General features: G+C 46.1%; 2 protein-coding genes across 8 annotated transcripts in view; both read left to right on the plus strand.

The window, feature by feature from the left end:
* The window catches only part of NOTCH1 (notch receptor 1), a 45,482-nt gene extending 40,327 nt beyond the window's left edge, over nucleotides 1–5,155 (plus strand). For both annotated transcript variants that reach the window (XM_075439365.1, XM_075439366.1), the window contains exons 31-34: nucleotides 450–745; nucleotides 1,091–1,238; nucleotides 1,351–1,448; nucleotides 1,907–5,155. In XM_075439365.1, the coding sequence (XP_075295480.1) occupies nucleotides 450–745; nucleotides 1,091–1,238; nucleotides 1,351–1,448; nucleotides 1,907–3,379 (2,015 nt within the window). In that variant the 3' untranslated portion in view covers nucleotides 3,380–5,155. The remainder of the gene's footprint in view (nucleotides 1–449; nucleotides 746–1,090; nucleotides 1,239–1,350; nucleotides 1,449–1,906) is intronic.
* A 4,517-nt stretch (nucleotides 5,156–9,672) lies between these two features.
* SEC16A (SEC16 homolog A, endoplasmic reticulum export factor) overlaps nucleotides 9,673–26,757 on the plus strand; it is a 30,114-nt gene continuing 13,029 nt past the window's right edge. For 3 of the 6 annotated variants that reach the window (XM_075439367.1, XM_075439369.1, XM_075439368.1), the window contains exons 1-9: nucleotides 9,673–9,814; nucleotides 13,761–17,645; nucleotides 18,216–18,361; nucleotides 21,392–21,477; nucleotides 22,428–22,563; nucleotides 23,351–23,549; nucleotides 24,679–24,856; nucleotides 25,631–25,773; nucleotides 26,534–26,595. In XM_075439367.1, coding sequence (XP_075295482.1) covers nucleotides 13,836–17,645; nucleotides 18,216–18,361; nucleotides 21,392–21,477; nucleotides 22,428–22,563; nucleotides 23,351–23,549; nucleotides 24,679–24,856; nucleotides 25,631–25,773; nucleotides 26,534–26,595 — 4,760 coding nt within the window. In that variant the 5' untranslated portion in view covers nucleotides 9,673–9,814; nucleotides 13,761–13,835. The remainder of the gene's footprint in view (nucleotides 9,815–13,760; nucleotides 17,646–18,215; nucleotides 18,362–21,391; nucleotides 21,478–22,427; nucleotides 22,564–23,350; nucleotides 23,550–24,678; nucleotides 24,857–25,630; nucleotides 25,774–26,533; nucleotides 26,596–26,757) is intronic. The other 3 variants (XM_075439372.1, XM_075439370.1, XM_075439371.1) reach the window with 3 other exon arrangements.

Below are 26,757 nucleotides of genomic sequence, written 5' to 3' on the forward strand. Positions count from 1 at the left end.
CTGCCCCTCCTAGATTCCTCTCCTCCCACCAATCTGCACATTTCACAATCTTCTTTTCAGGTTTTTAACTACACTAGTAGCGAATAGGCTCTTAAATTGTTACAAGCATTTGGTCCTCCCCACATCTGCAAAGTTGTCCTCTGAAATAATAAAAATATTGAAGGCTGCTCTGTACCATACTCAAGTTTGCTTTGAGCAGCCTTCGTTATAAATTGCACCTTACATGCAGACAAAATAGGAAAAGCAGTGAGTGGTGAGATACCACTAAGGAATTTCAGATCCATATCAGAGGAAGGATATTCGTGTTTGATGTTTAGAACCAGTCAGGAACTCAGTCTTGATGCGCCCACGAGGATAAGCATCTATCGCAGACAGAGCGTGTTGCTGAGCCGCCTGCATTACAGAAGGGTAAAAAGCCTTTTTTCACCGAGTTCCCCATGGCTTTTCAGATGGCTTCACCCCCCTCATGATCGCCTCGTGCAGCGGAGGAGGGCTGGAGACCGGCAACAGCGAAGAGGAAGACGATGCTCCCGCCGTCATTTCGGATTTCATTTACCAAGGCGCCAGCTTGCACAACCAGACTGACCGCACGGGCGAGACGGCTCTGCACCTGGCTGCCAGGTACTCCCGCTCCGACGCTGCCAAGCGCCTGCTGGAAGCTAGCGCCGATGCCAACATCCAGGACAACATGGGCAGGACACCCCTCCACGCCGCCGTCTCTGCCGATGCCCAGGGAGTCTTCCAGGTAAGTCATCCTTTCGCCGCCCGTCTCGGGGCTTTCTGGGGAAAGCGCTGGTGCTCCGCGTTGAGTCGGTCACACGGCTGAGCTGAGCGCGGGGTCTCCAGCTCACCCTGGCAAGGTGTGGCGTGAACGTCTCGAAAACCAAAGCCCCTGTTGTCTCAGGGCAGGGCACAGCGAAGCAGCAAGCCCGTAGCTGTCCTTGGGTGTGCACCGCGGACTGGGAGCGGGGACTGGAGGGACCAGCCTCTGGAAAGGGGGTTGCGGGTCCTGAGACCTGGTACTGGGAGCGTCTGCTCTCTGTCCCTCCTAACGTCTGCGTTTCCTGCGCTTTGGCCCTTGTTGTGGCAGATCCTGATTAGGAACAGGGCAACCGATCTCGACGCCCGAATGCACGACGGGACCACTCCTCTGATCCTGGCCGCTCGCTTGGCTGTGGAGGGCATGCTGGACGATCTCATCAACTGCCACGCAGACGTCAATGCCGTGGATGATCTAGGTACTGCAGGCAGCTGAAGCACGGGCTGCCTCGGAGGGGGAAGGAACGGGCTGCTTGCTGCTACTCTTACCACTCACTGACACGTGCTGTATTTTGTGGTCTTCCTCTGCAGGCAAGTCAGCACTGCACTGGGCAGCGGCTGTGAATAACGTTGAAGCCGCAGTGGTGCTCCTGAAGAATGGGGCCAATAAGGATATGCAGAACAATAAGGTAGGGGTCTCCTGGGCTGACGTAGGCAAGGGAAGAACCATCTCTGGGGAGTCTGTTAGAGGGTAATTTTTGCCTCAAATACAACACTGTCTGGCACTGAGACTCTGATTTGATTGTTCTGCTGGGAATGAAGCTGTTGGATTTAGCTGAAAGAAGCACTGTGGGATTTGGTCCTACGGGTGATGCTGAGGGGCCGTGCAGTGCTTGGGGAACAGTGTGGTACGGTGTTTGTGTGGCCATCTCCTCGCACGTTCTGGGTCGCTCATGGGGTTCCTGGTTTGATATCAGCGTAAGGGCATGGCTTAGCAGGGTAGGAAAAAGCAGCAGCAAAAACTCACCAGAGGAGAGACGATTACTGTCTCTGCCACGCGGCTGATGGTGTTGGGCATGGAGCTCAGGACACTGTTAGCCAGGAGGATCTGTGAACTTAAACTTAACCATCTTTGCTGGGTTTCCAGGAGGAGACCCCACTGTTCCTCGCAGCCAGAGAAGGGAGCTACGAAACCGCCAAGGTCCTGCTGGACCATTATGCCAACCGCGATATCACGGACCACATGGACCGGCTCCCACGGGACATCGCCCAGGAGCGCATGCACCACGACATCGTGAGGCTGCTGGACGAGTACAACCTGGTGCGGAGCCCACCGCTGCACAACGGCCCGCTGGGGGCACCCACCCTGTCCCCACCGCTGTGCTCTCCCAGCAGCTACATTGGCAACCTGAAACCTGCCGTCCAGGGCAAGAAGGCCAGGAAGCCGAGTACCAAGGGCCTGAGCTGCAACGGCAAGGATGCCAAAGACCTCAAAGCCCGGAGGAAAAAATCACAAGATGGGAAAGGATGTCTGCTTGACAACTCCAGTGTGTTGTCTCCGGTGGACTCCCTGGAGTCGCCCCATGGGTACCTGTCGGATGTTGCCTCTCCTCCGCTGATGACCTCTCCGTTTCAGCAGTCCCCTTCCGTGCCTCTGAATCACCTGCCAGGCATGCCTGATGCCCACATGAGCATCAACCACCTCAACATGGCGGGGAAGCAGGATATGGCCATGGGAAACTCCAGCAGGATGGCCTTCGATGCGGTGCCGCCGCGCCTCTCCCACCTCCCCGTCTCCAGCCCCAGCACAGCGATGAGCAACGCCCCGCTGAATTTCTCTGTCGGCGGCGCGGCCGCTCTGAACGGGCAGTGTGACTGGCTCAGCCGGCTGCAGAACGGCATGGTCCAGACCCAGTACAACCCCATGAGAGGCAACATGCAACCAGGGGCGCATCAGCAGCCGCAAAACCTCCAGCACGGCATGATGACCTCCCTGCACAACGGCTTGCCCACCACAAGCTTGTCGCAGATGATGAGCTACCAGGCCATGCCCAACACCCGGCTGGCTTCCCAGCCTCACCTGATGCCGAGCCAGCAGCTACAGCAGATGCAGCAGCAACAGCTCCAGCAGCAAAACATGCAGCCGCAGCAGCAGCCGCAGCAACCGCAGCAGCAGCCACCGCCGCAGCAGCCGCCGCAGCAGCATCACAACCCCAGCTCCAACGCGAGCGGCCACATCGGCCAAAATTTCCTTGGTACGGAGCTGAGCCAGCCTGACATGCAGCCGGTGAGCAGCAGTACCATGGCGGTCCACACGATCCTGCCTCAGGATTCCCAGATGCTGCCCACGTCTCTGCCATCCTCCCTCGCCCAGCCCATGACCACCACGCAGTTTCTAACTCCACCTTCCCAGCACAGTTATTCCTCCCCCTTGGACAACACCCCCAGCCACCAGCTCCAGGTGCCCGACCACCCTTTCCTAACGCCGTCGCCGGAGTCACCGGACCAGTGGTCCAGCTCGTCTCCTCACTCCAACGTGTCCGACTGGTCCGAGGGCATCTCCAGCCCTCCGACGAGTATGCAGTCACAGATGGGACACATCCCCGAAGCCTTCAAGTGAAAGACGGTGTTTCAGAGACGCTGGCGCTCAGTGGGAGTTAGAAGCTCGAGGGAGATCTTTTTTAAAAGGACATTGGATGCTTTTATTAAAGGATCCTTTTTAAATATGTTTTTATAAAAAAAGTAAAAAGACAAATTAATTCCTTTTTTTTTTAGTATTTATTTATGTACTTTTTATTTTACATGAAAACACTGCCTTTTTATTTATATGTTCTATTGTTAAGAACTCAATGTGGGACTCCAGTTGTGTTTCATGAAATCAAAAAGTTAGGTTTTTATAGGACATTCTCTTTTGTTTGGGGGGGTTCACTGTGTTTGATTTGAGAGGAAATGTTTATGTAAAGCTATAAGCAGCGATTTGTGATTCTGAAATGCCATTAATTTATTTTTTTCTCTTTCAACTCCGAAAGAGAGGTAAGAAAGAAAAGGGGAAGGAAAAATTGACTAAAAATACCATTCCTTAAGGGGGAAAAAAATTAAGTGTGGACAGATTTTTGAAATGTACTTTAAAATGTTTCCTTTGCTGTAGTATCTGAGAGGACATTTTATGGTACCGGTCATGAATCTTTGTTTAAATTTCAGTATTATATAGTTGTACATTTGCCTTGATAATAGAAATTTTTGTTCTCGCTTGTTTTTATATATATAAAAATATATATATTTAAATGATTTTAATGATCTAAAAAAAAAAAAAATCAGGATTATAGACCTGTAAGAACAGGTTCTAAGCTAAAAAAAACCCTTACAAAACATGAATACTGTCCCCCACCAAAAAGAAGTGTGTTTGCCAAACTTCTAAGAGAGCAAGCCCATAATTATGGAATATATACCAAACCCATAACTGTGGAGTTGATACACAAAGGAGACTTAATTTTACTTTGAATATCTTTACTGTTTTTTGTTTTCGTGTTTGCATTTGAGTAACTGTTTAAGAAATAAATGCCAATATAAACTTGTAAACCACATCCTTATTTTAAGGATGGCCTGCCTGTTGTGAAGAAGGCGTGTCTATTAATGCAGACAACCTGAGTGAGATTACAAAGCGTTGTAACACTGCCACCGCCGAGTGCTCGCCCGCCGCCGGCTCCTCTGGCAGCGCGTTGCTGGGTGCTCGGTGGGAAGCGCTGCCGGCTTTGGGGGCAAGCGGGGAGGGCGAAGGACAGCACAGCCGAGCCTGTGCTGTGAAACGTTAACATTTTGTTCTTGTTAGCCTGGAGTGATGCATCTTTTTTTATATTGATGTACACTCTTTCTGTGTATCATGTAAAATATGGTATAAGCCTGTGGCAGATTTAATGTTTGTAAATATGTGGTTTTTTTAAAAAAAGGTGGATTTTGTTTCAAAAATCTAAATGAGCAAGTCTTAAATATATCAGAAATATAGCACCTTATAGAGGTGTTGGAATATCACTCACTCGGGTGCAAGGGCAAGCAGACACCCTAAGACTAGATACGTGTATGGGGCAGGCAAATAGAGAGCAGTTAATCAAGAAAACCTAAGAAAAGGGTTTCTTTTCCTCATTGCTTTTTATTAGAACACCAAATAAAATGGATATTTCTCAAGGCCCAGCGCCTTGCTGAGCACTCAATTAACATTTCAGACCGTTGTTATTGTGACATGCCTAATACGAGTGATAAAAACATCACGTGGTGTTGAATCTTCCTATGTTTTATAAACTAGAGTGTAGTTTAAGAAAAGATATCTTCTGTAATAAAGCTATCTACATGCAAAGTTGTAGTTTGCAAAAATGATGTATTTTTTTTGGTTAACTGATTTGCAATAAATGATGCTTCTGGGCATCTAGATTTTACTAAAACTGGTACGTAGTGTTTTTGTTACGGATCGTTTGAAATCTGGGCTAGATCCCCACTGTCCTTCAATACTGCAGGGCTGCCTCGCCACAAAGCACCGGCACTTTCCTGACGTCTTGTTCTCTGTGCTAAAGCTCGGAGCAGGGCTTTGGACAATGAAACTTTCTCCTGAACTTGTGCAAAACTCTCACTGACTCGAGACGTCTGTTCTGATGAAGGCCGGAGGGGCTGTGCGAGGCGGTCAGCCAGGCTGGGCTCTGCCCAGGTCGCCCTGTCCCTGTGCTGGGGATGCTCCCATGTCCTCTCAGGCCTCTGCCATAAGGTCGGGATCTAAAAGGGGAAGCACTGAAAAGTTGTTTTAGAGAATGTCACTCACAAATGTGCAAAGTACCGTATTCTCTCACTGTAAAACTTCCCTTTCTGATTATTTTTTTAGGAGCATTCTCTGGCTGATGAGACGGCTGAGAGTAAGAAATGGCCACGTGCTTCTAATTACATAGTGCCTATGGAAACAGAGCCCTCTACGAGTAGGTCTGTAAGAGTGCTGCCTACTTCACAGACGGCGCTGAGCGTCGGGCTGGGCTCTCGGATGCGGTGGCTTGCGCAGATGGGAACTGGAAATCCCCCCAGTGACGATGCCGAGGGGCAGCAGCTCCCGAGGGGAAGTTTCAGTAATGCCACTGCGGGCACCAACACCACACAGAAACGGTTGCTGTCCTTGCTGCACTCCAGATTTTTAAGGTAATTTAATGTAATTCTTTCTCTTCCCTGCAGGGACTCTATAGCCCAAATGCAGCTGCAAAGTTCCCAAATAACTGGATATAAATAGCCGAGTCGTGGACCTCCTCCCAAACCAGATAAGCCTGGTAACTCCTGGAATGCTGGTATTTTCCACTCCGCGGCCGGGGAGGGAGTGGGCATGTGTGAACATGTAGCCGGTACCCAGCCCCAGACGGAACCGGGGCCGCCAGACGTGTGCTGTACAACCGGTCAGAGGCTGGTGCTGCAGCCGTGGCATTTTGCGTGCCACCCAGCTGCAGTGAAAGGCAGAGGTCGGGGAGGCGATGTGCCAGTGCGCACCTCCTGCAGACTCCGTGGAAAGGGGCATTTTAACCAAGGACAAAGCCCTCTTCCCCCTGCAAAACACGGTTTGCCAGTGAGGCTCTCGTTTCCCCAAGGGACACCCTGGAGATGGGCTTCCTGAGACGTGCTCTGCCCCAAGTCGTGTCTCGCTGCATCCCATCTGGGAGACGCTAGACGAAGTGTGTCTGCCCTCACCGCGACTCGCGCATGTGCTGCCCACGAATCACGTCTGGGAGCACCCAGCCGTGCTCCCACGCAGCCCATCCTTCCAGGCATCTCCCACACGTACGCATCCCAGCGCTCCTGCCCACGGCTGGCTGCGAGCATGGCTCATCCCAGCATCAGCCATTAGGAAGGCTCTCTCCTATCTGGGCTAGCATGCAACACGCCGGTCACCCTCAGTCAAGGTGGGAATTTGGCCTGGAATGGACTAAAAAAAGCCGTTATGAGGATGTGCAAAACCACATGACATGGCAAGAGGCAACTAAACGCGTGGCTCTTAAGAAGTGGGGGGCTGCAAAGCACGTAATTTTCCATGAGGATGGCTCAGAGGGACAGAGCGAGGAAAGAGGGGGCTAAATACCAGGGAAAGAGGCAAAACAAAAACGTCCGCTTTATCACGTGAATAGATATTAATAAAATGGCCACAAGGTAATTCAAACTAGCAGTCAGAAAAGGCTTTCTAAGCAGTCCAGGAGGAAGGATACACAGTTTAGTTTTTAAGCATTTAGACCCCACTGACTCCTACATTTATGAAAGTGTCTGGTGACCCACAATCTCCTGCCAGTCCCTCGTTCCGGCTTTCCCAAGCGGGTGCATGAGGTGGTCGTGGGGTCACAGGTCCCCAGCTGGGATCAAGGCAAAGTTAAATGAGAAACGAGAGAAATGGCCGCAGTTTCAAACCCTCCCTCCACACTTGGGGCTTTCCCACCAACTCTCTGTCCCGAAGGATTTGCCTTCCCCCAAGCCCCTCCACCCAGCCCATGCTGGCCAAGCACAAGCTCGTCTTTACCTCGTGTTGGTCAAAGTGCTGGGAGGTGAATTTCCAGCTCTCCCGTCAACAGAAGATGCCGAGAAATGAATGGGTCATGGCAAGCACAGTTGTTCCAGCATTCCAGCTGAAAAAGGCTGAGAAGCACTAAAATTATCTCCCACGCCAAGGGAAGGGTTCAGAAGTGTTTGCGTTAAACAAGATTAGCGCGGAGCTGTTCCGATGGCAAGTATGTTGATGCCAGGAGGAATCGGTGCATCTGAACTATTTGTTTACACGCTGGAGGGCTTGTTTTCTTTTTTTTTTGATTCTTTGTTTTCATTATTCCTGCTCAATTACATGGGACATTTAGAAATGGTAACTCTGTTTTGCTTTTACCTCCAGGCTACTGGTGTTTGCTCAGAAAGTTGCTAACAGCTGCTTGAACCCTGACTGCCGAATTGTTACTGCAGCTCTAATCACCCCCCCTTAAGAATGTACAAAAGGAGCCAAATTCATCTAAGGTGTAGCCTCTCTCGAATTGCACACAGCTTCATGTGGCTGGGGTAGTTTGGATAATCACAGCAACCAAATGAGTAAATAAATAAAGCTCAGCTTGTCCAAGTTGGATAACCTGGTACAGAGTTCCAATCATCATAAGAGAAACTCTGCTTTAGCCATCTTCCCTGTTTCTAAACTCAGAGAATGAGCCTTTTAATAGTGAGCTACTGGGGCAGGGCTGAGTTTATGGTTGCCTGAAACCTGAAGGCCGAATAAATTATCAGAATGTAACGGGAAAAGGTCAGTATTGCCTGTGCTGTACCCCAAGTATGCTGATAAAGCAGGAGAGAAGGACCCAGGCTGTCCTTTTCCCACTGGCAAGCATTTTTATTTGTAATGGGTCACTCTCAAGTCCAGAACCAGCTCCATTTGCTGACTACAGCAAATGAGTTAGCAAGCTTCAGGGTAAAAAGGGATTGAATGTCTTAATGTGACAATTCTTTATAATCACATACACAACAGGAGAACAGCAGCGGTAAGCGCCCATCATTAGTGTTTGTTTGTGTACAGGTGTATAAGAAGAGGGTTAGATATGTAAATATATAGCTATAGACACAGATGTAAGCTGGTATTTACAGAATACACTTGTATTTTTAAAAAGCCAGGCAGGCTAATTAAAAACATGTTTCCTCAGATTACACCTGTCGGGGGAAACATCAAAGGAAGACCAAGGCTTTATCTTTAATTCATGCTTGTGTAGGGAAATTGTCTTTGACAAGCTGGTTTATAAGAAAGTTCCTACAGAAGAGGGAGTTGAAAGGCACTTTAAAAATCACAGTGCTGCTCCTGCCTCCCACACCAGCATCAAAGTGTGGCTTGCCCTGCTCAGACCAGGCTTTGAGGACACCACCCTGCTTTCATGACCAAGCGTGCAGAAACAGCTCTCGTGCTGGTAACAGCCCCTGAGGGAGATGTTTGAGCCGTCTGTCTTGTCCCTTCCGAGGCTTGCTGTTGGGCACAGAGTGACAACGCCGGCATGGCCCACAGAGGGGACAAATCCTTCTTGCCTTTGCACGGGGGCTCGTCCCCAGAGCTTCGTGTTTGGGGGAACAGGCCCTGGAGACAGAGCACAGCAGAACCTCCAGCCTTGCACCCAACCGCTTGGCACCGTGCCGTGGCCCCGCAGGCACGAAGGCCCCAAGCACCCAGGTGGCAGGAACTCCGCTCTGCAGTGATAGCTCCTTACATTTCCCTCTGCTTCTACAAAAACTCAGCTCTTCTCGAGACCTGGGGCAGGCTCCTGACCTGCCCTGCTCCCCCCCACCAGGTGTTGTGGTGATGGTTGGACTTGATGATCTTGTAAGTCATTTCCAACCTTAATGACTATGATTCTATGATCCGACCGCAGCCGGCCCAAACCCCCCGCAGGCCGGGCCCGAAGCCCCCCAGGCAGGCCGCGCCCCAGGCCCCTCTAGGCAAGCCGGGCCGGGGCCAGGTCTGGCGTTCCTCTGTCCCGCCCTGGCGGCCGCCATCGCCACTGCAGCCGCCTCAGGGGCCCCTGAGGAGACCGGCAGCTCTCCCCGGGGCCGCGCCCCGCCAGACCCCGACCGGCGGCCGCGGATTTGCCAGCGCGGCCCCGCTCCGGGGAGGCGGCCCCGGCACGCCCGCAGCTACCCCAGCCGGGACTCGAACCGGCGACCCCCTCATCCGCAGCAGCACTGCGCCTGCGCCAGGCCGCAGCGCCGCGAGGCGGACGGAGTCGAAGCCGCTTCCGCCCTTAGTAGGCGCTCCCCGCTGCCTTCCCCCTTCCCCTTTAAAGGCACGCGGAAGGGCGGGGGGAAAGGGAGGAGCCGGCGGGAGTGAAACACAAACAAGCGCTCGCGCGTCGCCGGGCCCCGCACGCGCCGCGTGGCGTCGTCGCGCGTGCGCGGCGTGACACGTCGGCGGTGGCGGAACTCCGAGCCGGATGTTCCAAGATGGCGGCGGAAGGGGCCGGTGCCGCGGCCGTAAGGGGGGGCGACGGCGCCGCAGCCCGCTGCTGAGGGGCCTCGGTCGGCGGGGGACCGCCAGGTGCGGCGCGGCGGCGGCGGGAAGGGTTGGGGGCGGGCCGGGGGCGGGTGGAGCGCCGGGGATCCTGGGGGGGCTGCGTGAGGAGCGCAGAGGCCCGAGGCGCGGGGCTGGCGGTAGCTGCTGCCCGCTCCGTGCGGCTGGAGCCGCGCCGGGCCCGCGGGCCTCGGGGCGGGGGGAACCACCCGGGTCCACCCGCGGCAGCGTAGGGGGGGCGACGGCGGAGCTGGGCCCTCGGTCCCGCTTGGGGCAGGCGGCGGTGCCGCCCAGGCCCGTTGCGGCGGGGTGCGGGTCGCCCCAGGTCGCTCTGGGTCTCGGCGGCGGGACCGCGGCCCTCCCGCCAAGCCCTCCTTGCGCTGGGGCGGGGAAAGAGGGACCCCGCAGCCGTGAGGAGCCACCGCGCTGCTCGCAGCCTGGGGTCCCGGGGCTGTGCTCCGCTGGGGCAGCAGCTGGCGCTGGGTCGGGAGCGCGGATACCTGGGAGTGTTCGGCCCCGCTGTGTGACGGCCTGGGGCTCGGTCTGCCTTCCGCTGCAAACGGGAAGGTTTTACACTGCTGCTCTCTGTGTATCGCGTTAAGCTCTGCGCTTTTGATTCCCAAGGGGCTCTTTTCGCTGAATAACGGGGGTAACCGGGGTTGCCAGTTGCGAGGAAGCCGGTAGGAAGCTGCCAGCGGTACTGAAGACGTGCGGTGTGTTCAGTCCGAGTGCCGTCCACACGTGTGCTGATGCGTGGCCATCTACATAGAAAGAAAAAAATCTGAAAAACTGGCGCCCCGGATAGGGATTTTAAAGCTGCAGATCTCATTTTCCAGCTATTGTAGTCTTTGGGATCGCAGCGGGTTTATTTATTCACTTTGTTCTCCTCATTAGAAATCTGTGTATCTGAGCACGTCATTTATTGTTTGGTACATGTGCCTGTGTGTGCAAACGTGTGTGTGCATGCATATAGACACACATCAGAGTTGATATTAGAACTCTGTAACCTGCTTTGTGGGCATACTTACTCTTGTTTGAGAGTAATTTATTTAGCTTATGTCTCTTGGAGATACGATTGAATTGTTTCCCCCCTAAATAAATTATTCCTTCATGCAGATAGATTTTCCCAGAGGAGTTTAAAACTAATCATGGCTATAGAGCTCGTCAGGTGAAATTTATTGATGGCCTTGTCTAGAAGGTGGTTTTAAGCTCTTATTTTTTTTTTCCCCCTCTTTTGTATAATTTTCTTGGAGTGTCTGAAAACACCTTCTGCAATTGTATTTCTGGTGACTGATGTTTAGCAGGCTGCTCTGCATTATCTATTAATAAACCTGCTGAAAGTTAAGAATTTCCAAACTAGATAAAGCAGAGATGGATTGCTGTTAACTTACGTAGTTATTTCTCATTTATAAATTTCTCAAAATCAGCATTTCTGTCAATACTGGATTGGAGGCAGGGAGGGTCAGTGTCACCGAGTTGATATCTTCTGTTTAAATTACCTGACATGGGCACGTTCATTTTATTTGGACTTAATTCTTCAAATCTTGTATGCTTTTACTCCTGTGTGCAGTCTGTTAATATTAACTTTCCTTCTGTAAAGAGTCTGATACCCTCATGTTGAACTTCTGTAGTGCGACATTGGGAATCTTGTTATAGGAATGGCAAGCCAGCGCTTTAAAGTGGAACTCTAGATGTATTTTAATTAGCTAATTACTAGTACTGGCTGTGACAAAAATGTGGTAAAGTATTAGTTGTTTTTTTTTCTTTGTGTACATCTGATAAGACAGAAACAACTTTTCTATGAAGAACAGAACTGTTAGGCAGAATCCAACATTTTGTTCAGTTAAGTTAGTGCTTTCTGGGAGGTAACTTTTGGCAGATGTTTTAATCAGCTTTTTTTCTCCCCACTTCACAGTATGTGGCATAAAAACACTAATTTATTTGGAGGGGAGGGAGGAGTTTTTGCAGTTAGGTTGATACAGTGAAGAACATGATGAAAAATAAAAGAGGATGTCCAGAAGAGCCTGGGGTTTCTTCAGCATGTGGAAACTGGGGTGGGTGTTTCAGCAGGGTTTGGTGGTGGTATGGTTGGCAGTAAGCATGGCCAGATGGAAAACCTGCACCTTGGTATCACAACAGGAGAGAAGATTGTAAGGCACTAAAACCTTTCTGTGAGTGTTCCTTGACAGGAATTCAGCTGGCAGCTGTGTTTTTAAAAGAATGTTGAAGGCAAATGCAAGTAATGCATGAAACTAATGAAGCTTTCTATTGAACGCTTTTCTGGTGAAGTCAGTTTCTGGTCTTCTTTCCCATTTTAACCTAACATAAGTTTTAATAAATTTACAAAGTCTTAACTTAAGACACGGATATGGGGGAGAAATAGAGAGACTCTGTTGATGGGTACTTCAGGCCCTCCGAAAGAGGGACCTGGATTGTACGTACAACTGTTGGATTCTGCAGCGATGAATAGAAGAGATTTTTCCCTAGGGTAAGCTTTACTGATGTCCGATAAAGTCTGTGTAGATCGTGCTGTGGTGCTAGTCAGTATGCTTTTTATTGGAATTTTTTAGTTATAAATCTTAATGAAATACACGTAGTTACGCAGTGTTCACTCAATTTTTGTTAACCAGAAACCGGTAGCGGTTTGCATTTGAACTTTTCTATAGCTGTTAAAATTTTGGCTTGATTACAATTATCTGACTTTTCTGGCTTCCCATTTTATTCCTCTTATGGGCAAGATGCTGAATCTTAAAAAAAAAACCAAAACAAAACACACAAAACCAACAAACAGCCAATTAAAAATTGCACAGTTTTTGTCTGTCTTCTACAAACAGAAGTGCATCTGGCGTGGAACAATTGCTGTGAGCGCTCCACTGTACATCCTATAAACTGTATTTGCTGTGCACTATTAGAAAAGAAGACTGTCGCGTGTTGCTGAAGCTTCACTGAGCTGAACTGGCCCAGTACTGAAGAAGACCTCTAGTCTTGTTAGCTTCCCGCCTCCCCAGATTAAGGGTGTGATAAAATTGTAAAAGATGTGTTCGTGATTAATTTACTGAACTTCCTGTGTACCAAACTCCTAACTGGTATTGTTTGGAGTTCTTACTGGCAGGGTTGGAATACTTCTGTGCCTGTCCTTTCCACCCTGAAGTATAGCTATAATTCTGATGCTGTGCCGAAGTGCCACTAGTGTTAAAGTGAGAACGTAAATTAGTATGTGGGGAGAGTTGATTGTCTTTTATGGTCTTAAATGCAGTTTTACTATTATGCTGCATTCATCTGTAGGAGAGAATACTTGCAAAGACAACCCAGTCGCCTTTCTCAAAATAAATAACGCCACTGTCCTACACAGTGTTTTCTTTATTAAACCAAAATTGGACTCTGTTCTGTTGAGGAGGATAACATCTGATGCATTCTTTCTTGAGATGCTTGCGTCTCATCTTACCTGTAAAAAGATCCATTCACATTGAGCGGCAGTGCAACAGAGCTGAAGATCGTCTCTAACAGAATTAGAGTTAGATAATATTTTCTCAACTCTTGATAATTAAATTTATCTTGCCGTAGTGCTTGTGGGTTCTGTTGTAGCCTGACTGCTGCTGTGTCTTGTGTATTGTGCGTATTTCTGCTTAAAACAAATTTGGGGAAGTGTAACAGTGCAATACCATTGGTGCTTTAACAGTCTGAGATTTTAACATTTGTACAGGACTGAACTGTGTTTGATTACTCCTACTTGGAGCTGTTTGTTAATACAGTTGTTAAACAATGTGCGTTGTTAACACATAGCATTAAACTTCATAAATACTGGACTTGGATTTAGAAATACAATGTTATGTGTAACTTTCTTATGCGTTCTGGAGAGAAGAGAGTTCCACTTCAAGTTCTTTGAGTAATTTGGTTTCTAAAATAAAAATTGCATACTTGCTGCACCTGTTTGACAAGGGGAACTGACTTGTCATCTGTTTTGCCTTAACAGGGTGGAAGAAGGAATCTGTCTACAGTATCCACTACTAGTTTGTCGTCCAGCACCTGACCCTGCTAGAAGGCCACCATGCAGCAGCCTCCACAGACTGTTCCAGCAGGAGCGGCAGCTCCACCTCCTGCGGGCATTGCTCGGAACATGTACTGGAGGAGCGGCTCGCTCAGTAAACGAGCGAATGCAGCAGCTGCCCCAGTGCAGCCTGTGACAGACCCTTTTGCGTTTGGCAGACAAACTCCACAGGGTTCCCCTTTAGATAATCCATCCAAGGGCAATGCGTTGGTTATGCAGAGTTCTTCCCCAGCAGTGTTTCCACAGCCAGCCGTTATGCATACTTCACCGTCACATGCAGGGGACAATCCTCATGGACCACATACGTCTTTATCAGCTCCTGTATCTCAACCAGGAATAAATACCAGTACGTTTTCTAATGTTCCGATTCCTTCACCGTCCCCAGGATATGTTATAAATAGTGCTACAGAAGTGCATGCAAATGCAGATCTTGGACTCCGAGGGCCTGCAGTACCATTGCATTATAATACAGGAGCAGTGGTTGAAAATTCTTTCAGTGTGCATCCTGGAATGGTGTCTGTGTCAAACAAACCTGGAGGTAGGCAAGATGTTAGTAGAGATCCAAATGATGTTCCTTCAGGACCCAATGCAACAGCATTCTTCCCTCCACCTCCTCAGCAGCCTATGTCTCCATGGAGGCCTGTTCAAGGTAACCTGCAGTCTCCAGTTCGAAATTTTGTGCCCTATCCTGAGCCATCTTCTCAGATTGACGTTCATAACATTTCTCAGTCTTCTGTTAGCACTTCACATCCTCCTCCACAGACAAATTTACAGCAGGGTCCTGTACACCAAGGTACTCCACAAAATATCATGCAAGCGCCTTTGCCCGTTGGTTATGAAAAGAGTGGGAAAAATGGCTCTGCAAATAGCAGTCATCACATGAACAGTGTCCAGCCTGGCAGTGTGTTTAGGCAGAACACAGAGATGACTAACGCTTGGTTAGGTCAGCCATACCAGGAACAGTTTTACCCACAGCCCCCACTGCAAGACTCCAGTTTTGTCGTTTCCACAGCTCAGGAAAATAACCCCAAAAACCAGTCTCCAGGTATGTCTGAAACGTCCAATAGACCTGTTCCCACAGATCGAGATTCAGGAACTCTCTCTATGTTTTTCAAAGGGGATGAGGCAGAAAATGAAGAAATACTTTCATCTGAAAAAAATTACATAGTTGAGAAAATGGAGTTCGATGCTTGTCAGCCAAATTCAGCATCCTTGTATCGCCAGCCAGTGCATCCTCAGCGGGTTGCAGCTGATGTTCTCTCTCAGGCACAGGCTGGTACAGGTTCAGCCAACGAGATGGTACAAAAAGGAATGGATGTCCAGTACTTTCCTAAAATTGTGAGTCAGCAGGAGACACAGGCCGCTAAGCACTCTATGTTTGTTAGTGATGACAAGGCGCGTATAGGTGATGCGTCTGGGAGTGGTGGGTCACAGTATGAAAACGTTGAGAACCTGGAGTGCGTTCAGAATCAAGAAGTGCTGCCAAGTGAGCCACAGAACATCAGTGCTTCATCCCCTGCTGCTGGTCCTGAGCTGTACAGGTATGGATCCTTTCCTGGTCAGATGCTTCCAAAGAATGCTCTTGTGAGCCATGCTGAAGGAGGACCAAATTTGGAGGCACCCGATTCATTACCTCATCCTGTCCGACCAGACAGCGTATCTTCAAACTACAGCAACATTAGCCATAGGAGTGCTTCTAGCTCGGCAAGACCTCAAGAGCAAGTGGGTACATTTATTCAGCAAGAAAGTGGGAAGCCTGATGAAGAGTCTTCTGCTAGCTTCTTTAAACAGATTGACTCCTCTCCTTTGGGAGGCAATTCAAGTGAGCTAAACCTGGGCAAGAGCTACCATAGTAATCTGTCCCAGCCTCCAACTCCAAGTCCTCCTAAGCCTACAGGTGTATTTCAGACAAGTGCAAATAGTTCTTTTGAACCTGTGAGGTCCCACGGAGTTGGTATAAAACCTGCAGAGGTTGACCAAGCAAAGATGGTGGGTGAATTAAGAGAGAACCACTCAAACCAGAAGAGCATCAAGAAGAATACAGCTGTGCCGGCTGCATCCCCAGGCAATCTTGAACAGCCACCAGATAATCTGGAAACTATTTTCATGCCTCACGTACACCCCCTGCCTCTTGCAGCCGTTGGTGAAGCTGGAAATATTTTGCACTCTGGACCCGTTATGGAAAACATACAGTCAGTATCTGAGAGAAGGTCCTTAACAAGAGCTCAAGGATCAGTTAAGAAGTGTGATAGCCCCGCAACAACTTTGTGGGCTCATAATGAGTTACCTAATTTTGGGGGAAATGTTCTTCTAGCTCCTGCTGCTCCTGCAGTGTATGTACCTGCCAAACAAACTGTAGAAGTCATTCAGCCACCAGAAGAAGGCATGTCTAATCAGCAGCCAAGTAAACCAGGGACTATTGCTGTGCGGCTATCCCAAGATGGAAATATATCTTCTGAAAATCTTGAAAATCCTCCCAAAATGGGGGAAGAGGAGGCACTTCAGTCTCAGGCAAGTTCTGGTTATGCAAGTTTGTTGTCTTCTCCACCTACAGAGTCTTTGCAAAATCAGCCTATCCTGATTGCTCAGCCTAATCAAAACTATAACTTGGCTCAGCCAATTAATTTTTCTATTTCTCTATCTAATCAGCTCAGCAGCAATGAAAACAATCAGCCAATGAAGGACTCTGGGGCTGGGGACAAGCCTGCATTGGGTCCCCAAACCTCATGTGCTGGTGGGATCATTTCTGGGGAAAACATGCCATTACCTGCGGTGCAAGTTGGATCTCTGTTAGTTAATGCACTTCCAAGTACTAATCTGTTAAAACAGAATTTATTGCAAAGCCCTGTTAATTCCTCTGATGCTGCTCCTAATCAGCCTGCAAACTTGCTTATGAAAACTCCACTTAATTTGGCTCCAGAAGGGCAAAAGAATGTTAATATGGAAGGTTTTATTCCTGAGTTTGCTAGCAAGCCAGGGTCTAACTCATCTGTCTCTCCTGGGACAAATCTCCCCAGTGGAAGTGCAGGTGTACTAGTCCCCCCTGTTAATGCTGTAGTGCAGGCTAACAATTCTGCAAATCATTCAAATAGCAAAGAAGAAGCTGCTGGAGTGCTTGACTTCACGGTATCCCGGACGTTGGAGAAATGCAGTGCAAGTAATTCTGTACAGGTGCATAATCAGTCACTTTCTGGTGGTCCAGTGTATCCTCAACAGTCAGCTGGCAGCGCTGGTCAGGTGGGTCCTGAGGTGCATGACAAACAACATTTCTATCAACAGGTGACAAAAGATGTACAGCATCAGGCTGTATCAGACAGAGCTGTACAGGGAGCATTGCCATCTCAACCACAAGTGCAAGGAGCTCAAATGCAGCAACCAACATCTTCTGGACAGTCCTTAGTTCCTTCAAACCACCAAATTGCTGCAGGGACTAAAGCCATGCAGACATCACAGCAGCGTAAGAACCAGGTGCTGAGTGACCATCCTCAACCTGTGGGTCCTCAAGAGGCAGGTTCCGCGCAGCTGATGACAGCGTATGATCAGACGAGTCCTGATAAGCAGCCAGTGTCTGGACAGCCGTCAGGTGCTCCACCTGCCACAGCCCCCTCGACCACCACCAGTCAGTCAGTCACGCCAAATGCGCAGCAAGACCTGCAGCGTCCGTCCCTGCCGCAGACTCCTCAGGATGCCTTTGGTCCACTCCAGAACCCATACTACTACTATAGACATCCTTATGATGCTTACCAGCCTCCATATCCACCACCATATCCTCCTGCAGACCCCAGAACGGCAGCTCATCTTTATTACATGGTAAATTTTTATTTTTCCCGTCTTCCTTCCTTGGTATGGATTAGTAACTTTCATATTTGAATTAAGAGTTTAAACAGTTGTGTCATGATCAACATTCAGTATGGCATTCACGTTAAGTACTTAATTGTAGGGAAAATCCAGATAGCAGTAAAAAAGCTTACATTAAAAAGATGATAAAAACTTAAAAGTACTTGCTGATACCAATTCCACTTGACACAGATGTCAGCTGATAGAAATTTATTTGGTTCTTTGGAAAAAGTTGGCAGCCATAACTGTCTTAGCTGCCCAGGTGTTCAAATCTGGTTCCCGTCTGCCAGCTGCATCATCGACAGTTTAGCAGAGTGGCTAGCATAGTGGTTGAACTGCCTTTAGTCCAGATGTAATGTTTTTTCTTTAAGTCTGGGATATTAATAGACTTGAATATGACTTGCCACAATGCTTATCGAAAGCTATATGTTAGTCTATTGATCTGCATCTCTTCAGTAGTGGTGTGTATGGTGGTGTTTCTTTTTAAAGGCTTATTCTTGGAGACGGGAAGCCTCTTACCTTACATGTCGATCTCTTTTGTAGGAGGATAGCTACGGACAGTATGACCCGCGGTACAGACAGTATGATGGCACCAGCACTGCTTATATGGAGCCTGGGAGCTATCGGTATTCTGAGCCTGAACGTCCCAGTTCCAGAGCTAGTCACTGCTCTGACAGGCCACCTTCTAGGTACGCGGTTCCCAAGTTGAGTAAAGATCCGGTACGCCCTGAAGCAGTGAGGGTAATAATGCCTGTTGAAGTTTTATAGCATAAGCCGCAGCGAGGAAGTTCAAAACCTCGTTGTGTGCTGCCATAGGAACAGACGGTATCAAATGCCACATCTGAGAAGGATACAATTCCGCAGTCTTTTCTGTTGCTAAAGCCTTCTTACTCCTTTCATTCAGTTCTCTGGGTGGTGGTTGGTGTTTCTGCTAGGCAGGAAGTCGCTGCGAGGGGCGGCTCGATGCTGAGGTTAGCTCTTTCGCGTGTGCTGTGAAAGAGCAGTGTAGGCCATGGCTTTTTAATCAATATTAGTTCAGTTTCTGGCGAGCAGTTAAGCAGGGACCCCTAGTCCTGTTAACAAATGGCACTTTTGCACATCGGGCTGGGACTTGCCTTGCAAGCACTGCAGTACGTGTGGCCTGCTGATACGTGGGTTTTCAGATGTTCAGAAGAGAGAGATGGTGAATTAAGCGAAAACATCCTGGCGCTGTGTCGGGTTAGTTTGTCAGATGATTACTTCAGCTGCGTGGATAAGCTTTCTCACCAAACTCCCAAACTGTGGTCTGTGGAGCAAAGGTGCTATGTGGGCATGTTCCACCCACTGACTTCAGGTAGCACATGAATTAAGAAAACTTAAAAGCCTTGCTTTGTCTCATTATATGAAATAAAATATTTGAGAGAGGGAAATATTGTTTTCAGATGCTACTTGCAAATATTAAACAAAAAGCAGAAATGAAATCTCTAGTATTTCTCAGGCAAGAAGCAGCAAATTACCTTCCAGGGATTACTGCTTTCTGATGATTATTGCATAAGTGATTTGTATGAACTCCAAATTAATGACAAAATGTTACTGTTTCATTATCTGGTGGGTGGATTTGCAGGTTTCCAAGAGAGAACTCCGGTTATCTGTCTGGAAATGATGAAACCCTTTGTAGTATCTGTCTGTTGTTGGTAGTTCACTTACGGAGCAGTCTTCAAATAGAAAATGTAACATTTTGCTTACCACCTCCAGAAGATTATAGGAGGTGTATATTGGCCTTGAGGAGTGCAAAACAATGGCTGCAGCTGCATGTGAGAACTTTTATCATCTTAAGTGAATCTAAGTGCACTGTGAGATCTTGTAATGAGATAATAACCTCTAGTAGCACTTCGTGACGTGTGCTGTTCTTGGGCTTCATTTTCATAAGATGTTGCCATTGCTATAGGTGGCACTGGGCAGATCGAAGCCTGTTGTGAGGAGCTCTGTCAGTGTTGATGTGTGATGTGACTGCAGTTGGATGTGGACTGTGGTATGGTACTGCAGGGCAGCAGAGCCTAGGAGTGGCAGAGTCTGCGTGTGATAGCGTGTCTGAAACTTGCACTTAATCTACCAGTATTGATGGTGCAGCCTCGTAAACTCTGTTTGGGGTGGGGAGGAGCATAACATCTTTCTGAAGGAGACTGAGAAGATTGGTTGGATGGATAAACCTGATCTGATAAGATCAAATCTCCTCCTCTGCAGAGGTAGGTGCTGTCTTAGCAAACTTCCCACACGTTGTTCCAGGGAGGAACATCACTTGACTTGCTTGGCTGCTTTGGAGTTTGCACTATCACTTGTGTGATCAGTTGTAGAGGAGCATGACAGTTCTGATTGTTCCACATTGGCATTAAATAAATATCTTTACCTCCTGTGTGTGTATGTATATGTGTTTGTGTATATACACGCATGTAAAATATAACATACATGTAATACATATGTGTATGTACATGTATATAAACACAATACATTTTTCATCTAACATTCCTTGTGGAATAACTTGTGGGATGGTGCCCTAAAAATGGCATATAATAAAGGCTCATGATTTTTGAAGTAATGGCCACATCTTTCTTTTTCCATCAAAAGTAATGCGATTCTTGCACGTAGAGGTATTCTAACTATCTTTTGTATATGCACTGGCTTACTTTGATGTGTTGGTCTAAGTCAGGTTCTTGTGCTTTTTCTCTGTATTTGAACAACCATTATTTTAAGGCGGGCTCTGTAAATGAGGGGTTTTTTCTATTCGGTCGTCTTTATTTGCTCAAATGAAAAATAAGCCTTTCCTACACACTGCTGTCCCTGAAAGCCTGTTGAGAGGGGTAATAACCTAGAAGATGCCTGGAATTAGCTGTGGTTTGCTGTGTTATGATTGCATCTCAATGCTATCTCATGTATTCAGTGAAGTATTAAATGTAAGGATGTGCTAACACTCAAAACATTGCTGCATCTGCTGAAAAGCTGAGATTGAGAAACAGCCTGAGTGCAGCATGACAAGTAAAGCCATTGGTGTTATGGTAGTGCTAGCCCTACAACGTTAGTGTTCTGTGTCCTTGCCAGCCACAGACTGGCATCAGCTTGAAGTTGAGCAAGGTGATACAGTATGGAGTTCTTTGGCCAGGTACCCAAAGAAAGGTGCAGTGCGTTTTGGTTTTGTTTCTTTTCTGGCTGTATTGAATGCTAGTGACAGATGCCACAATGGCAGCCCCGGAGGCTGAAACCCTCTGTTTGGAATTATCTGTGAGAGTGCTGGTTTGTGTCCTGACCCGTTTTCATGACCTCTTCTCCAGACCGTAGTGCTCTTTTCATCACCATAAGGTGTATGACAAAACACAGCTCAAGTTGAAGGAGCAATTATTTCATTACTAGTTAAGTTACTGACTCCTCTATTGAGACATAATTATAGCAATAGTTTTTGTGGTTGCCTGTAAGTAATTGAACTTATCACCAAAGCAGTTCACAAGAATCACTGAATTATTATATAGTGAGGGCTGTCAGCTTTTTATGGCACACAACTATTTAGTGATAGATTGGTTTGTGAAGTCTTAATTTTATGATTCCTTAATTTCCTGTAAATGCATTATTTTAAATATGAAACTCTACCTAATCAGTTGTGGCATATAGTTCTTCATATCTCCTCCTGACTTGAGTCGAGAGATTGAAGGAGGAATAATAATGTTTTATGCCTGCACACTTTCTTTCAGGCAAGGGTATACTGAAGATTATTATACAAAAAGTGGATGGAGTGATTATTATCCAGGCTATTATCCGAACTCGTATGATTATGCAGGTAAGGTGTCAAAAATAAACTCTGCCTTTTTCTGTAGAAAATTGCAGGTTTAAACAAAAATTTATTGGGAAGAGGAATTTAAAGATCAGAGAATTATTATATTTTTCCATATTGATAAAACAAATATCCTTTCCATGACCAGCAAGAATAAAGTTATATTTGCTGAAAATTGATCTTTGGGCCTACTTCAGTTCTTAGTACCGTGCCATCATTCCTGTATGGTTTTTTTTTCAGTAGAAGTAATAAATAGAAAATAAACTAAGTTTTTTCCTCACTACCAGCCTTGAATTTGCCTTTCCATTTTGAAAGCACACCATTGTAAGTCTACAGAATGGTCATCTTCAGTGTATTGCAAGCCTGTCGTTCACTGGGGTGTATCCTTGGTGTGTAACCTGCAGGCAGACTTCTAAATTAAATTTTAGGTTAGTGTCTACAGAAATTGACTCATGACTAGAATTTAGTTTTGTCTGTAATTATCTGAATACTCACAGAGACTTACTTGTGTTGGTAATATGAAGATAATTGCTTGTATAGTGCCTGGGAGAATTGTAAGCAACATCTGTCCACATCCTGAGATGTTCAGCATGATGCTCTGAAGACTGATCACGGAGATTCTGTTAATATTTGTTGAGTTGTTATGATTGCGTTTTGAACTGTTAGAAAAGATCTGTCTGTCTGATGGTAAACACCATCTCTTCAGGAGTATCTAGCTAACTATAATAACCGCGTTTCTCTGAAAGTTGTGGAATTGATTTTTTTTTCTTTTTTTTTTGTGGTTTGTTGTTTTAACTAAAAATGAGTGGACATGTTTATGTAGCTTTAAGTACTTTTTTTTGGTTTTGCTATATGCTTCAGGACCAAATCAGCATTTAATTAAAGGGAAAGAAGTAGAAAAAAAGTTCTAGGCAACAGCTTCCAATACCTAAAAAATTTATTCATATTTTCCAAAGATCCAAGTCGTTGGGAACGTTACTCATCAGCGTATGACCCCCGATACAGAGATCCTAGAAGTTACGATCAGAGATATTGGTATGATGCTGAACACAACCCTTACCAGAAGAGAGAAGCGTATCCATATGGCAACAGGTTTGTCCATTCCATCCATGTTCTCTTGGTGCTCTTTCCACATCTCGGGCAGCTCAGGGCCTAGGTGCTGATGACGGGCAGAGAACTGGTGTGTGTGTCTGAGTGAAGGTGCAGAATCTGGTATTGGTTTCTCCAGGGCTGGGTCCCCCATAGTCAAATGTGGCACGAGAGAATGAAGTCATGACAGTAAGTGTTAAGGCAAAGGCTGAGGCTTTGCTTGTGCACTAACAGAAATACTACTTTATTTGCTGAAGATCTGCTCCAAAGCCTTCAAAATTTATGAACTGTTGTGATAGTTGTATCAGGTGTCAGAATTTCAAGGTGTTGTGCAGCTTTGTAAGTAAAATCCTCTCAATATTGTCTAGGAATGCAGATGCGTCCTGTAACAAACTGTCAAAATGCAGTATTATACATATTTCACAGGTGTATGTTGCTAGTCCTTTCTGTAGCTTTAACATAGGTCATTGAGGAGAAACAGATGAGCTGTCATGTCACTCTGAAGAAAAGGATTTAAGGCAGTAGGACTTGTTTTCAGATTGGGTGAACATTCTATGGGTTTTCCTAGAATAGACTTTGTGTGTCATCTTGAATATTCTGGATTAACTTCTTGAAGAAATGCCAGTTTGCTTACTGTGATAAAAAAACTCAGTCTAGGAAATAATCTAAAAGCCTAATAATCTGAAGTTAGGTACACTTTTCTTCTTAACAGGTATGCAGTGAAGTCATTTCCCTCCGGGATATATGTGGCTGTGTTCATTTTTGCTTTGTGTGTTTCTTTGTTCTTCAGACATGACCGATATGAAGATAACTGGAGATACGATCCTCGTTTTACTGGAAGTTTTGATGATGAATCTGAACCCCATAGAGATCCTTATGGTGATGAATTTGATAGACGCAGTGTCCACAGTGAGCATTCTGGCCATAGTCTCCGTAGCTCTCGCAGTGTTCACAGTCACCGGAGTAGTTTCAGCTCTCGCTCTCAGCAAGTGAGTTTTAAATGGTCACATCAAGTATTCTTTCAGCTGAGTTGCATCTTTCTCAGTTAGGGGTGGGTGTAACATTAGAAATATGGATGTATTTCTGGATTTATTTTGAGTAATATATATTTTGAAAAATTTTATTCTGTAAGTTAAGGCTGCTTAATAATACAGTTTTGAACTTAATATTTATCGCAGTTGTCAAGAGAACTTTAACCAAAATCAGCACTCAGCTGTGCAAGTTGCTGCACACACAGAAATTGAGAATTTCCTCTACCAAATCCATTTGCTGTTTGTTAGAACTTTACCTGTACTGTGCTTGGCTGTAGTTGATAATGTCTGGCTTTCAGTGTTACGTTGTTTTTCTCATCACAAGCATGAATGCTATTACTGAACTTGGGATCTCTTAAAAGACTAACTCCATATTTGTATGATGCTATTTTGACTTCAAAAGCAAAAACCAAATCTAACTGATTACTCACCTACTTATCCCAATATCTGAAAAAACACAGAGACTGTTTAGGTAATTTTTGTGTTACAGTCTTTGCTAGTGGCATGTGTCATTTTAGCTGTAATCTCATGTCTTGGTATATAATGTTTCTTGAAAATTAGATGGTTTTCCAGTCTGGACTCCAATTCAATCGGTAATAGGGGAAGTAGTACTGGAGATCGTTTAGGCGTTAATCTTGAGGCACCTGAAGTCATTTAGACATTCATTAGGTTTAATCAGTTCAGATTTTCTGTTGAAGTGTGGCAGCAGAGGTGAACATTGATTCTGATCCATAGTTGCTGATCCAGCAACACTTGAACCTGATGCCTTCGATAATGTTATTCTTCACACAAGCACATAGGCATTCTGTCTTGAGAGAACTGAACGTAGTTGGATGTGAACAGATGAAATGGTAGTAAAAACATGGAGGAAGAACACAAAGATATATTAATTATCTTGATGGCCTGTTGCTGTAGGTGTTGTGTAGCATAGCTTTCTCCAATGCAGTGATGTAGTAAGCCTGGCTTACGAACAGTATAAAGAATCGAAGCGGGGGGGACTCTTACTGTCTTAACTCATGCTTGCAGTATCTCTTGCTTTGTGTAACTTCATGCTCTCCGCTAACAATTACTAATATGATCTATTTAGAGCCAGCTGTATAGAAGTAATCATGATCTAACGGTTAATACGTATGAAACTACTGCGCAGGCAGTGTCGCTCCACACAGATTATCCATATGGCGGATATGCTGCTAATTTTGATGGACAACAGCCTTTTACAGATTATGGCTACGCGACTGAAACTGGATGGTCAGCTGTAGAACAAGGTATTGGCACCACTGGGGGAGGAGGAGGGAAGGCACTGCGCTTGTGAGGTTGACTACCAGTAGTAGTTTGCACTTCTGTTAGTATTTATTGTGTATGAGATGCCTTTCATGTATTCATTGAGCCTGTTAACAGGAAAACAAATGCTGTTTTTGTTTATGTGTATATACACTGTAAGTTTTGTTTCCTTTTCAGTGTAAGGATAACTTGCTTGCTGAAACCTGGATATATCACAGAGCAGTAGTAGCTAGGCAGTGTTTGCTGTTGAATACTGCATGCTTCCATTTGTAAATGTCTTTTTAGATAGATTTTTAACTACGCTGCTTGTGCTTCATGGGGAATGATTAAAGTTTAACATAAACTTCAGATTTTTCCATAATTTTTTCTTACCCTTTCGGTGTGGAACATAACACTGTTTCTTTGGCAAAGCTTTTCCAGAGTATGCTGAAGTGTGTCGTTAGCTCTTTGAAGATATGTCGTAATTGTACAGAGATCACAGAAATGGGTCTGAGACAAACAATCAAAGCCCCTGCACTGAAAAAATTAGTGGATTTTAAAATTCTATAATCTAGTTTTGGTTTTGTTGTTTCAAATCTTCAGAAGATCTTTGGGGATATAATGGAACTGATTAATTGTAAAGTTGAGCCAGATTGAATGCTGGGGTTTTTTCCAGCAGTACTGCAGGATTACTGAAGGGGAGAAGTATGTCAGCAAGTTTACTTATTTGCAAGAGTGGTAACATTGTTCTTATTTTATATTTTTTCTTCCCACTTCAGCACCTTTAAGGCCATCAACACCTGAGAAATTTTCAGTGCCTCATATCTGTGCTAGGTTTGGTCCTGGGGGCTTCTTAATAAAAGTGCTGCCAAACCTGCCTTCAGAAGGACAGCCAGCTCTGGTTGAAATACACAGTATGGAGGTAAAGTTTGAAAGAAAAAAAGGGATGTGGTGGGATACAGGCCCTGCTTTTGGAAGGGGGGTAGAGAACATGGATCTGTAGCTTCCTGACTATTTTTTATGTCGATGCATGTATCTATGTATTTGTCTGTTTGGGCTGTAACCATAAGTAGAACAGTAACTTTAAAAATTGTCTTCCTGTGAGAGATAATATAGTCATGATCAGATCATCCAGCTCCTTGTAATTTTGTTCAGGTAAAATCCTTACATCCTGGAAGGGCTGGAATTGTGTTGGTTTGTTTCTAATGTGATGCTGTTCATAGGGACAACACTGTCCTCGTGCATTCTCTGCAGGGCTGAGGACCGCTTGTCATCTGGATGGGCTGGGGATGAGGTATCATGGGTATAGTTTCCTCCTTGTGCTTCTACAGAGAAATGCAATACTCTAGTAGTGTATATGGAAGGACGGGCTTACAGGAGGGCAGAATTCATTGGCAAAATGTCACTAGAAGGGAGTAGAATTGTACACAAGTACTAGAACAGCATCAGGAAAATTATTAAGGAGGTGTGAGGCAGATTTTTCTATTTTGCTACAGAATGCCTTGCATGTGAAGTAGATTTTTGTCATTTATTATCCTTGTGCAGGTTGCAAGTCACCCTAAGTGTTTTGTTTGAGAAATAAGTTTGATTGCACTGTAAACTGTTCAGGTCTGGGGTTTTTATTGTCAAAAAGCAAAATTCATAGTTTTAAGAGTTTCTTATGGTTTATATTTGTGTTTTAGACTATGTTACAACATTCTCCAGAGCAAGAAGAGATGAGAGCGTTTCCTGGTCCTCTTGCCAAGTATGTCCTTGCAGACTTCAGAAATAACCTTCATGCTTTCAAATTTCATTTCTTCATCAAACTCTTACTTGTCTGCAAATGATAGGATTTAAACTGACTCAAAATATTTATGGCTTTCCACCTGCTTAACTAATACATGAGCTTTAAATTTATTCCTTCTAC

Source organism: Opisthocomus hoazin, chromosome 19, assembly GCF_030867145.1.
Source record: "Opisthocomus hoazin isolate bOpiHoa1 chromosome 19, bOpiHoa1.hap1, whole genome shotgun sequence".
In the NCBI taxonomy this organism is placed as follows: domain Eukaryota; kingdom Metazoa; phylum Chordata; class Aves; order Opisthocomiformes; family Opisthocomidae; genus Opisthocomus; species Opisthocomus hoazin.